General features: G+C 39.6%; 1 protein-coding gene across 1 annotated transcript; it reads left to right on the top strand.

Annotated features, from left to right (window-relative positions):
* The first annotated feature begins 3,366 nt into the window (after positions 1–3,366).
* On the top strand, positions 3,367–11,726 carry LOC306940020 (ankyrin repeat and LEM domain-containing protein 2-like). The gene is made up of 12 exons (XM_079524915.1): positions 3,367–3,447; positions 4,810–5,214; positions 5,671–5,805; positions 5,985–6,160; positions 6,385–6,573; positions 6,732–6,854; positions 7,025–7,091; positions 7,178–7,359; positions 7,889–8,007; positions 9,305–9,916; positions 10,397–10,528; positions 10,628–11,726. The coding sequence occupies exons 2-12, from the start codon at positions 4,848–4,850 to the stop codon at positions 10,767–10,769; spliced, it is 2,244 nt and encodes a 747-aa protein (XP_079381041.1). The 5' UTR covers positions 3,367–3,447; positions 4,810–4,847; the 3' UTR covers positions 10,770–11,726.
* The last annotated feature ends 1,582 nt before the right edge of the window (positions 11,727–13,308 follow it).

The raw sequence follows: 13,308 nt of genomic DNA, 5'->3' as shown, positions 1-13,308 counted from the left end.
ACTCCCAGGGTCCCTGACATGGTCCTGGGACTCCCAGGGACCCTGACCTGACCAGAGTTACAGGAGCTACAGCTAATAAAGGATTAAGGAAGCATAGTTCATGTTCACCATACAAATTACAACACAAGTGCACTGTTCTCATACATCAGTAAAGGAATTCTGGACCAAATTACAGACTGTAAATGGACAGAATTAAAATAAAATGTTATTGTATTTGGGTCACAGAGATGCCACAAGCTTTAATACAAAACTTTATTTAATCTTTGTATTGTATTGTATTTATTTATACATTTATTTTCAATTTCACCCCTAGTCTATAATAAAGCAATGTCCTGACAGCACAAAACTCACACCTGACCTGTGTGTGTGTGTGTGTGTGTGTGTGTGTGTGTGTGTGTGTGTGTGTGTGTGTGTGTGTGTGACTGTGTGTGTGTGTGTGTGTGTGTGTGTGTGTTTATCTTCTGCAACCATTGTTTGCTAATCCAACTTGAAACCTGACTATTAGTGACTAATAATCTTTTGAGCCCAAATGGCACAGCTCTCATTGTGTGGCTGAACAGAGCACAGGGAGGTCCACATCTGCTTCGTGTCTGCACTCACCTCGAGTTCTGCATCCTGCATGTGACCTGAATTCATATCCTATTTAGCCTACTCAGACATATTAAACAATAATAATAAAAAAACAATAATCTATCATTTAATTTAATACACCAATCGATTAATAATCAATCCCTATTGGACATAATATGTGAAACGTTTCAAAAGATCAGCCGTGTTGCATTGTGAGTTTTTGTAGATCAGTTATTGTACTGTTGTGTAACAAAGCATAAAATAACGTGGTTAATCATCAATCAATATATTTTCTAAATACACTTCTCAAATATCCAGTATCTCGATAGAATAATCGCTATGGAAATCATCAATATTTGCAGCCCTAAAGACATGCAATAGTAGGCTAGCCACACCAGACCCAAACCTCAAATTTCCTCAGATACAGTAACTTCACCATACTGAACACATCACTCATTGGACACAAAAAAACACTGAATTAAACACGCTTAAGCCAAATTTTCACATTTCTTTGAACATTTTCAAAAATAGCTGATTTACAACATCATAACAACACATAGCAATGCAATGTGAGCTTGTAAATCTATACTATAAAGGTTTTGAACAATTTCACCTATGACATTCCCAAAATATGGACAAAGTGGTTAACCAAACTGTGTGATCTTGTCACACTGTTCAGTTCAGTAGCCTAATATCTTTGATTCTATGAATATAAGAGTTGCTGTCACAAGGAATATTAGAGGATTTCTTGACAGCTCCCCTGAGTGTCATGCCTCAGTTTGAAAGCTACACAGATGGCAGAGGTTACCATGCCAACCATGCAGTGTTGAAAACTGAATAGGTATAAAGGGAAACGTTCTCTTGACTGTTGGTTATGGTTATCACAGATTGTGGCACAGCGATACCTCAAAGCATAGCAAAGCACGCTAATTAATTAATACAGATCAAATGGGATTCACTTTGATCTTGTGCCAGAGGGACATATTCTCTGTCTGTATACGAAGCACACTTTGCCTATACCACACACCACTAATCAATCCACATGTGGTGAAGCACATGGCTGTGACTGTGGAACTTCAATAAAAAGTTTTAATGGTTTAGTTTAGAAGAACTTCATGAGGACATCAAGACCTAAGTGCCAGAAGGCGAAGAAAGAACAGTAAATTAACTGAACACTTTTCCCTATGGGCTGAGGTTGTTACCCACTCCATCTGGAATGTGCATTATGATCATTAGTTGATCAGTAACAACAAGACTGTTTTGGTTAAGAACTGAAAACACTCCAAACATAATTATTTATGCCTGCAGTTGCAGCTTCTCTCTTCTCTCGCTTCTGTCTGATGTTTTTTTTTAGAAAATAAGGACTTTGCCAAGCCAAATGTCTTTGATATAATAATTGATACACTGTACACACACACACACACACACACACACACACACACACACACACACACACACACACACACACACACACACACACACACACACACACACACACACACACACACAAGTCGGTTATTGCCATAAAAAGCTGCACAATTTACATAGGCAGCATCATCCTGCCACACTGGATTGTTATAAAGAAGAATAATACATACACACATACGTAGGCTAAATATATATCCGCCTTCTGTCATTTAGGCCTATCATTCCATTACCACAATACAGGAAAACAATTACATATTTTGGACATATTTCGAATGGTGATTAATCCGATTAAAATCTTTAATCATTTGACAGGCCTAATATAGCCTATAGCCTGCCCTATATGATATCAATTTCATCCAATCAGTAGTGAGAATTCATAAAGTATACTAGGATAAACAAGTGAAACTTGGAGTGATAAAAAAAAAACAATAAAAAAAAAATGTGAAGATGAAATTGGAACTCGAACACAAGCTGTGGGGTTCTCTCTCCTGATTGGATGCAATTTGAACCCCACCTGTTAGGCTACCACCATAGAGTTATAGGTCTATTTCTGTAGTGTACACTATACAGTATTATTTTTTTGTTTTGTTTGTTTACTAAAGAGAGACCCAACTGTTAGCCTACTGAACAAACATGGTAATTACCATCAGAATAACTATAGATTACAGCTTTAACAAAATAATAAGTCTTGTTATAGCCAAAAATATCATATCACACCTTTAATTTGCATACGGTCTTCACAGACAATAACAAAAACGCTAATGACAATTTGTTTCAATATGAATGAATAATTCTTGTTGAAGTAACTTACATCAATGGTTACATGCTTCCTCGCTGTTGCAGCACTGCCACCCTCTGGCTAAACCATGCACATGCATTAATTACACACATGAGTCCAAAGCTCCAAGCTGTAAGTGTAAATACCGTACGGTAGGCTATTTTTGTCAGTGTATACAAATACTGTTGTTGATGACGACATCACATTTTCAAATGGGCTGACTGCCTTGTTTTTCATCGTATCCATGTTATGATTGCACCCGCATGACTCCTGTCCAATCTGCCCATAGCTCGTGTCACAGAACCCGGGCAACCCCGCCAACCCGGGTCAGCAACCTAGCTGGTTTCTATTTATTGCTCAGTCAGTGCCCATATCTGGCATAAAGAAAAGCTGTATACGGGGTTCTCAACGCACACATACATGCAAGCCGATGCAAGCACACACAGACAGTTTTATGCCATATGGATAACCAATTACAGACCACCCGACGTTTCTAGTCGAGTCCAGTGTTGGTGTGACGCACCAACCTCCAGTCACCACACTCTGACCACGCCTTTTACTGTAAAAGTTGTGCTTAGAACCCTCTATGGTCAGAACGTACTGGATCTTCTAAGGAGAAATCAGGGTGAAATCAAGTGCTTCTGCACTTAAAGGGCTTCATATTTTCGTGTGTGAGTATTTTTTTCATATTGCTATACGAATGACGATGAAAGACGATGAAGATATAAACGCTTATTCTGATTCTGAAGGTAAATAGTTGACTGGCCTATTTCACATTGCTCAGACGGGCCAGACATAACCATTGTCAACATAGGTATGCCATCTATTTGATTTTGGAATAACAATTATAATATGAAACATTCTGAAAATGGACGTCAAGTCAATCACGACCAATATCCTCAAAATATCCCCAAATATCCAATCATTTCAAAAGAACTCAGATTTTAAAAGTAGGAATCGCCTATATACCATATAATACTAGAGTATAATACTTGTCTTTACCACTTTAGATAGCAAGTATCAAAGGCAACCACAGACAGTTATAGCAAAGGCATTGTCGGAGCATGTCGGAGCATAGCATGTAGTCTACAGTTATTCACAGAGTATAATCAGAAGCACAGTTTAGACAGCAGTGTGAACTGTGTGATTCTCAACAATTTTAACCCCTCCGGCCTCCCCCAGTTTGATATAGGCCTATATGTATTTCTGTCCATTAATCCATTTGATACTGTATGATTACTGTAAAAGTGAGTGAAATAAATTTGTACAGACACAGGGTCCATTTGATTTAGCTGGGAAGTTCCCCAAAGGTTCAACCTCTTGGAACCCCACCAAGGATAACCCCTGACCCTGGGGGTCCTCGGACCGCACATTGAGAACCAATGGTTTATGTACCTAACAGTATTGAGATTGTGAAATAGTCATAACAGTGGTTCTGGTTACGCACTGGTAACACATCCCAGGATGTAATGTAGCCAGGCTACTTAATATCTTACTCAGTAACTACCTTATCGTTACCATGTTTTATCAGTACTTACTGGTTACTATCAAGGGGAGAAAATTCCAGGCTAATGTTGGGGTTGCAATCCATTCTCTTATAAATCCTAGATTGAATTAGTTGAGGTTGGAGTTGGCTAGACTAGACTGGTTCTTTTAGTTTGGATATAGCCTAATCATTTTACTCAGATGGTCTACTCAGATGCCAATTTCAAATTGATTATTTTCTTGTAATTTAGTAATGTAGGACATTGAATAAAATACATGGCAGTGCTGTCCATACCCACGTAATTGTGTGTGCCACCACTATATTTACATACAGATTCCTATATATTTCCTGTATCTCTTATTCTTTTGATATTATGTTCACATGTTGAGATGCTAGGATAGAAGATAGGCTTCAACAGGTAGACAATTAAGCTTAGACAATCAAATCACAACATTCTTATCTTGGTGAACCATACCAGGAATGCTTGTATTTTATTAATACTGTAACATTAATAAAATCAGAACATTAAAAAATGACTTATCAACAGGTACCACAACGGAGACGCCCATAGGCCTTGTTAGCAACATGGACACCATCATTGGCAGACTACAATCCATGACAGCAGACCAGTTACGAGAGTCATTGCTTGGAGCAGGACTGAAATGCGGCCCAATAACTTTAACCACACGGACCACCTATGAGAGGAAGTTGGCTCAAGCCCTGATGCAGAATGATGATAGCCTTGCTAATGAACATTCAAAAGGAGTGTCATGCGACAGTGGTGAAGAGGAGCCTTATGACCAGAGCCTGAAATTAAATCGGTCAGTGGAGGAGGCTGATGGCGATAGCAGTAGAGCTTTGTGTAAAGAGGGAGAGGAGAAGCCAACAGAATCAACAGTGGTCTATTATGGTGTATGCCCTCAAAGGGAGAAGGAGCCTTTAGCAAAAGATGGTAAGAGCAATCCTGTAATGTTGTTACGCTTATTATCCCATGTAGATATTACGTGTGTTCATGGTCATTGTAGAAGCCATTTAACTGTTTTGTGTATGTTCTGATTATTATTATAATCATTGTAGTTATTATTTAGCATTATTCGTTTTGATACTTCATTGGTTAAATGGATTATTGTTTTGGGCACCTAAGGTCATGTCTCTCTAGGCCAGTGCTTAATTATGGAACTGTGAATCGGTGCATTCAAGTGCAATCGGTGCATCAAGTGCATTCATAACTGTTTGTATGAATGCACTTGATCAAAGGATAAGTAGAATATGCAAACCAAAAAGAATACACATTGTGTTTCTTTCGCCTGCGTACAGCCATTAGTCTGGGTGCATCAGTGGGTTTGTTGAATCGTTTGGAACCGACAAACGCCAATACAGCCATGTTTTTTTTGTTTTGTTTTTTCAGAAAAGGTCCATGTCTATGTGGGCAGGAAGACAGCGCTTAAAGTCATGGGAGCAATGCCAGGGGCAAGGTTCAAAGCCTTTTCAACACGAGAGGAAGCAGAGGCCTTTTCCAAAGGGATGAATACACTGGAATCAGGTATGGTGCACTGTTACACATTTTTTCTCAAGTTGTCCTTTTTGAATGTTCTCTGCCCTGGCCCCCACACATGTAAAGTGTATTTGAGTACTGAAAAGTGCTATATAAATCCCAGATAGTATTTCTCAATTGACCTTTACATACATTACAATTGTTATGTTATCTATTCATTTGCTTAGGAACATCATGCAAAAGTTTGGAGAAGGCCAATGAATTCCCAAACCCTCGAATTCAGGACCTTACAAGCAAGCTAAGAATAGCTGTTAAGGAGGGTGACGAGAAAGCCTTTATGAAACTTGTCTGGGATAACCCACGCTACCTTATAGGATCTGGAGACAACCCTACAATTGTACATGTAAGTTGTTAACAAAAGCGTTCCATAATCTAGTCTCTCTGACTTGAGAAACACCTCACCTCACCAAAGGTTGTGTGTTGATCACTAGGAAAATATAGGTATGTTCTCCTACATTCAGAAATAAATGAATGCATCATTGTGCTCACCATTTTTACTGAGGTCCTGTAATCTGTGTCCATTATATCATGGAAATTGTATGCTTCCAATATTTTTGTCTTGTACAGACAGGTTGTCACTATAATTCCCTACACGTAGCAGCCAAAGAGAATCAACCTGGGATTGTCCGTGAGCTCTTGGACACACTGGAGAACCCAGCATTTATGAGACGCATGTATCCTGATGACAAGGAGACTGTCCTTCAAAAGCGCATTTGCTATATTGTAGACCTGTATCTCAATATACCAGATAGAACAGTGAGTATTGTGGGAACTCCCGTTATTTTACTGTAGAGTGGGTGTTGGATTATTTGTGACAAAAGTCCTGATCTAGTGTGTTGAAACGGAAACACTAGAACCGCGTTTTTGAGAAATAAAATAATAATCATCAATGGTTACTGCTATGTATTTTGCAGAACAACGACACACCTCTTCACATTGCCTGCAAATTTGGAAGCGACGAAGTGGTCAACATACTATGTTCCCATCCCACCACAGACAAACAGCGAAGGAATAAGTACAATCAAATGCCCTGTGATGTAAGTATGTATCAAATAACCTACAACTATTACATCAACGTGACTATACATTTACAGCAATATAAGCTTTATAACAGTTACAAGAGATATACATTAAGACACAAATACACAGCTTACTTACTACAGTACACTACACAGAGCCTTGAATAGTTCTGTTATTGCAATTGCAGGTGATTTGTGATAGGAAAAACAAAACGTCATCGATATTAAAGAAACAAATTAAAGAATACCTTGAAGGTAAGGTAGAGTTGGGGGTCATTACATTGTATGTGTGTAAAAACAAATTACTGAATTAGTAGGGATTTCAACTGTTTTCTATCTAGATCGGTGCTATCTACATCTACTGAGGGCTACAGACAACAGTGTCCAGCCTGTGTTTAGATTTCCATGTTCATCAAGCCAACTAAAGGAGGACTTTCACCCTCTGGATAATGAATCGAAAGGCAGTCCAATCGATCCTATCCTGGCATTGCGAGCATACGTGGGACCTATTTCTCCTTCAAAGGTAGTTTAACCTCTGAAAACATTTTAAATTGTTTATACTGTAGAAGAAAGGACTCCCACACACTTGCGTCTTCTTCACTTGCAATTTTGTACGTAGACCTTTATCAGGTTATATGAAGGTCTGTGTGTGTGTGCAGAGTCTTTTCTTCTATGATGGTCGATCCATGGTGTTCTCTCTGACGATCTACAGTATAGGTGTGCAAAATGTTCTGCTCTTTTACTGGGATTATTTATTGTATATACCTGTAACCACTTGAACCCCCTCATCCCTATTCTGGTGGAAACATTCACCAAAAATAGCAGATCTACAAGCTGTGCTTGTATATTTTTGGCAAGGAGCCTGTACTCATACCGAAAGTCTAGATCAAGTGGTCTTTTGCCCTTCTGCTCCATGAGAGGTTTCTGTCACGTTGCCACTCGTTGTGAACTTGCAGATCTGCTATTCTTTGGCTAATGTTCCGCCCACAGAATAGGGATGCTGGGGTTCAAGACAAGTGGTTAAGCTCTTTGACTATTTATCTGTTTTTCAGGCAGAGGCGTTTTATAAACTGTGGAAGAATCCACACCGGAACCCAGCAGAGAACCCAGCAAAGGATTTCCATACTATACTCAAAGCAGACCCTGACAGGGGAATGGAGTGTGTGGGAAGGTGAGTCTTCAGTGCACAGCAACACAGCAAAATCCTCAGTGTTCATAACTCTTGAGAGTGTGTACACATTTTCCAATTGTACATTCTCTGAGATACAGACACTTATGTGTCAATTGTGTGTGATGAGATCAGAGAAAGAGTACGAATATTTCACATCAAACTATTAATTTGGTGATGGCTCATTCATACAATTGAATAATATTGACCTTGATTTGGAACATAAAAAATAAAATAAATTACGGTACATTGCTTTATCGCCCAACACAATATTCGTGTTCTATCATGTTGTGTATTAGTAAGTAAGTACGTAAAGTAAAGCGGCTGCGCTAATAACTTTTGGGCGTCTAGAGTTTGAATGGACAGGTATCAGTCAAAAGGGAGACATCGAAGATGGGTGGGGAGGGATCAACATCTGGAATGTCAGAACAGGTCAGCTCCATATATGGAAATCTAACCAGACAGTGGCCTTGTGGTTAGAGTGTCCGCCCTGAAACTGGGAGGTTGGGGTCATACCAAAGACTGTAAAAATGGGACCCAATGCCAATTTTGAGGTATTTGTACTATATACTTGAGTATTTCCCAATTTCAAATACATTACTATTACTATTTACTGAAAATAGCCGGTCTACAAGCTCACAATTGTGAGCTTGTGGATGCCAATACTTTTGTACTTTGTTGTAGATTAAATAATCTTCCAAAGATGAAGGAATGACAAAGTTCTTCAGGGTGAAGTATTGAGAATGTATTAAGAAGATTCAGCAGAGAAACAATATACAGAGAGTGAGGAACAGGCCTCCTTGCCTGTTCCAGCAGCCCCTCCGGGCGCAAGCCTCCCCAACCCCATTCTCAAACAGTTCTTATAGTCTTGTTTTAACAGAGATGCTATACTGAATGGTCATATAAGGGTCTGTGCTAAAGATAAGGGCGACACAAATAGTTACACAAGTACACATTCGCTGACATAGTGATAGTAAGCATGGAGAAGTCCGGTCAGCTGTTAGATTGACAGCTGCAGTTTGAGCACATTGATGAGAATGCTTCAATTTGACTGAATGGAAGGCAGAGAAATACACAATAATGCATAATATTTGGCAGTCTATTTGGCATTCTAAAATAGCCATTACAACTTTTACTCAAGTACATTTTGTATTACGGACTTTTACTTAGTTAGAATAGTTCTATATTGCAATATTGATACTTTCACTTAAGTAAAGACTTTGAGTACTTTTTCCACCACTGTCTTAGTGTCTTTATGTTAGTAGAACCCATAGTGTATATTTGTGTGCCTTTTTTGTAGGGAGATTGCACACAAGCTGGGCCACCCTTGGGCAGAATACTGGGACTTCCTGGACAGTTTTGTCGATTTATCAGTTGATGAAGGACTGAACAGACTGGAGGACTACCTAGAGAAGAAGGACAACAGTATGTCTCACCAAAACACCGGGGAGGTTAATCTTTTAACTGGAAAGAAACACGTATCGTCTTACACAACAGAAAATGACTCTGTGTCTTCAGTACGCAATCTGCTACAAGAGTTTGAGAACGTTGATTTACTGGATGGCTCAAACTCACTTGACAACCAAGAGAAGGCAGGTCATGCTGAAGGCCAGCTGGCTACCTGTGTTCCTGGGAGTGAGAGAGAAGGCCTGGATTTGGCAAGTGTCAGTTTCTGGACAGCATGGGGGAGGAGCCGGGAAAAACAGAAGAAAGAGGAGGATCTATCCAGCACCTCTTCAGAGGAGTATCTGACTGCTGATGAGGACAGTGTTGATGAATCCAGAGAGGATGAGAGAGACAGGAAGAACTCTGATTCTTCATATTCATCTTGCAAGTCTATAGAAGACAGTGGCGGCGAGTACACACCTCTCAAACCACAACCTAGCCCAAATCAGACACTGTTCATTGAAGGGTAATTCTTTTTGATGTACAATATAGACAGCAGGCACGTGTCATCATCATCATACCCGGAATTTATGCGGGAATGCCTACTGAGTGGCAAAAAACTACTTTCTGGCATTGACCGCCGATACATCCAAACAGAAATGTCCTATTTGATTGCATTAAGCAACGTTAAACTCACTTTGCCACTCACTTTATGCATGCGCATACCCTCTATTTATTTTGGGCTTATGATTCATATGTACCATAGATATCCGTTTTGGATTATGATGAAATTAGCTTAGGGTGCTGTGTCGATTTGCTCCATCCATTTGTTATAAAGCCTATAATTTTGTTTAAATTGAAAGCCTTTCATGTTTTCGTGAGTTAATGTTACCAGAATGAGATTTTTGTGGATATTCTTTTTTTAAAATAAAAGAATCATAATTACATAATTACAAAATAAAGCTCTACAGTAAACTGCCTAACTTAACTGATTTGCTTCTGGCAGGGATTCCCCCACGAAGTTGGACAATGAGGTATTGTCTGCGATTAAGGGTGTCAAGATTATTGCAAAGAGCTACCCATTCATCATCAAGTGGAAGAAGATTGTTCAAGCTTATCCATCAACACATAGACTTAGGTGTGTTGTTTTTGCTGTGAAATATGTGAACAGTTTATTTATTATTGTTGTCTCTACCATTGGTAAATAACAAGTGTATTGTGGATGTTATTCTTTCAGCTGGCCAAGTCCCATACAAAAAAACCTAATGAAGAAAAAGGATTTCACTTCTCAGAGGATCACCTCGCCATGGCATCCAAGATCCCTGAGCTCCCCAAGTGGCATTGTATCCCTCAACTCACCATGCAGGGCTCAGCAGTGAACAGAATTAATAACTAATAGCTAGTTTTGCTTCGTACAATCAATGTGTCTTACTGACCGTCTGACTCCATCATTGTTGAAGCATCTGCCACATCATTCCCTCTCCCTGCTGCAAACTATAATGCAGGTCTTATTTACTTCTGTGTTTAGCCAAAACTCAACATTGAAACTACTGTATGCTTCTCATTATCCCACAGATAGTGGTGTGCAGACATTTCATATTTTACTGGGAAAGTTTAATTACATTTTGGATATTTGATTTATGTTTGTGTACTTTGGTGAAGAAGGCGTCAACCAGGGGAATTCAACTGAAATCTAAAGAATGCTTCTGCAGCACACTTAAGTTGTGACGATAAATGTATTTACCCTTGATCCCTTTAGCTTGCCTTGCTGCCAAAACGTCGACTTTTATATTAAATCTTTTAATTAGAGCTAGAATGTGCAGTGCATTCTTTTTCATTTTTCAAGATTGCTTTGTGACTGGGATTATCTCGTGTCTGACAATCTGACAGTGTGTTGTAGACACACATACACAAAGTCATAATGAGCACAGATGACACACATACACTGTATAAAACACCCATCCTCCTTCCCATCTCATAATTTCAGCTCACATTCATGAAAGTTCATGTAAGAAACAAGCCTGCTTTGACCCTGATCCATACCCCCATAACCCTGTTACCATTTGTGGCTATATTTTGAAATGATTTCTTACACTATTGAATACATTTATGCTATTCTTTTTTGCACAGTTCGGTTTAAGATATTATTTGAGTTAATACTTGCACTACTGGGTAATCAGTGCAACATTTGTGCACTTCTAATTGCAATGTTCTAAAAGCCATAATATTTGCACGTAGAATAATTTTGACATAATGTATGTTTTTTGTCTCTTGGAATGTGTCATGTTCTGGTGAGTTCTCAACTATGCAGCTTTTATAAATAAAAAATGACTGATTTGCACCTCACATTTGTTCATTTATTTGTTCATGGAATAAAAAAAATAATCACACCCATGTGAAGTGAGGGGCGCTAGCCTCTAATCAATTATTGACCTTATACCAACCTTGAAATACCTTAGTTACGTCACCAAGAATGGTGGTCCCTTATTGGCCAATGTTTGTGTTAACAACCGTTTGCCCGCCAGGATTAATTAATCCCTCTATCGCGCATTTCCAAGGTTTTATCGCACACAACCCTTATTTTGAAGAGCCAAATATCCGTAACCGGATGTCACAATGACAAAATGCTGTGTGTGGTGTCTTAACCGGTTGTTGTTCTCTCGGTCGGTGGTGAAAAAACCTGACCGCGAGTATCACAGCGCCTGCTGTTGGCCGTTGAAAAAACTTGTTTTCACCAGAAACGACATTCATTGCGCCAATTCGGAGATACGGGCCATTGAAAGCAGCCCATAGAGTGCAAGTGGATGCGTGCGCATCTTCAAAATGGCCGTGGCCACTGTCCCACTTTGACTGTTATGTTAACGAACGGCAGCTAACTATTCGATCCGATCAAAACATGGATTAAAGAATATAAATCCTGGAAAATTTAAGTCTACGGTTCTGGCAGGCTAGGGGATTAATTTAATCCTACGGTTTCTACGGTTCTGGCAGGCTCCGTGTTAAGACAGAATCTACACTAGAATCTAGCTGGGCCTCAAAAACTGGAAGAGAACAGAGTTTTGCAGGCAGATATATCAAATACTTCAAGAAAATGAATTGGTGAACATTAAACGAAGAAGTGGAAAACAATTCAAAACTAGAAAAAGTGCCCCTCGGGGCACAGGTCTCCACCAAGCCAGGTCAGGTTGTGGCCTCCTGGTGGCGCTATAATAGGCCAATGTGAAAAGGGTGCCATTTCTTCATACGCCTTTGATGGCAATTGGATGATTTGAGGCATTTTGTTCCAAAAAAGTGTTTTGCAAAAATCAACCTGTTGGTGGCGCTATAACAGGCCAATGTGAAAAGGGTGGGATATATTCCTCAGCCTAGTAAGAAAATGTGTGAAAGATTTAACGTAAATTGCACGCTGCGTTCATGATTTGAGGCTTTTGTTCAAAACGGGGCAATCTTGCAAACTGTGAAAGCCAATTATAGCCAATTAGGATGGAATATGAAATATCGGACAGATCCGACTTGAGCACATGACCATAGAGATGCTGTGTAACGATTTTTGGACAGAATCTGAAGGAGTAATATAAAAAAATGTGTTTTACAAAAGTCGGCCTCCTGGTGGCGCTATAAAAGGCAGATGCGAAAATGCAGATCAAATGTTTGTCCTTGGCCTCTAGGGAGTGTGCATGCAACGTTTCACGCAGATCGGTGCAGTTTTAGGTAGAAAAATGTGAAAAGCTGCCTCATGGTGGCGCTATAACAGGCCGTTCTGGAAAATGTGGGGCAGAGGTTCATCGTTGGCATCCAGGGAGTGTGTGTGCAAAGTTTGGCATCAACCGGGTTAACGGTGCCGGAGATTAGCTGGTAACGGACGGACGGAAGGACACACACACACACACACACACGGACGGAGTGCAAAATATACTC

This window comes from Electrona antarctica (genome assembly GCF_951216825.1).
Source record: "Electrona antarctica genome assembly, chromosome: 16".
NCBI lineage: Eukaryota > Metazoa > Chordata > Actinopteri > Myctophiformes > Myctophidae > Electrona > Electrona antarctica.
Note: the sequence above shows the minus strand (reverse complement) of the source record. Positions and strands in the feature narration are given on the sequence as shown.

Excerpts from the sequence above, each read along its gene's own strand:
- LOC306940020 (XM_079524915.1), top strand. The coding sequence starts at position 4,848 with ATGGACACCATCATTGGCAGACTACAATCCATGACAGCAGACCAGTTA. Across the intron at positions 6,574-6,731 it reads TCAATATACCAGATAGAACA|AACAACGACACACCTCTTCA; the intron begins GTGAGTATTGTG and ends TGTATTTTGCAG. Across the intron at positions 8,008-9,304 it reads GGAATGGAGTGTGTGGGAAG|GGAGATTGCACACAAGCTGG; the intron begins GTGAGTCTTCAG and ends CCTTTTTTGTAG.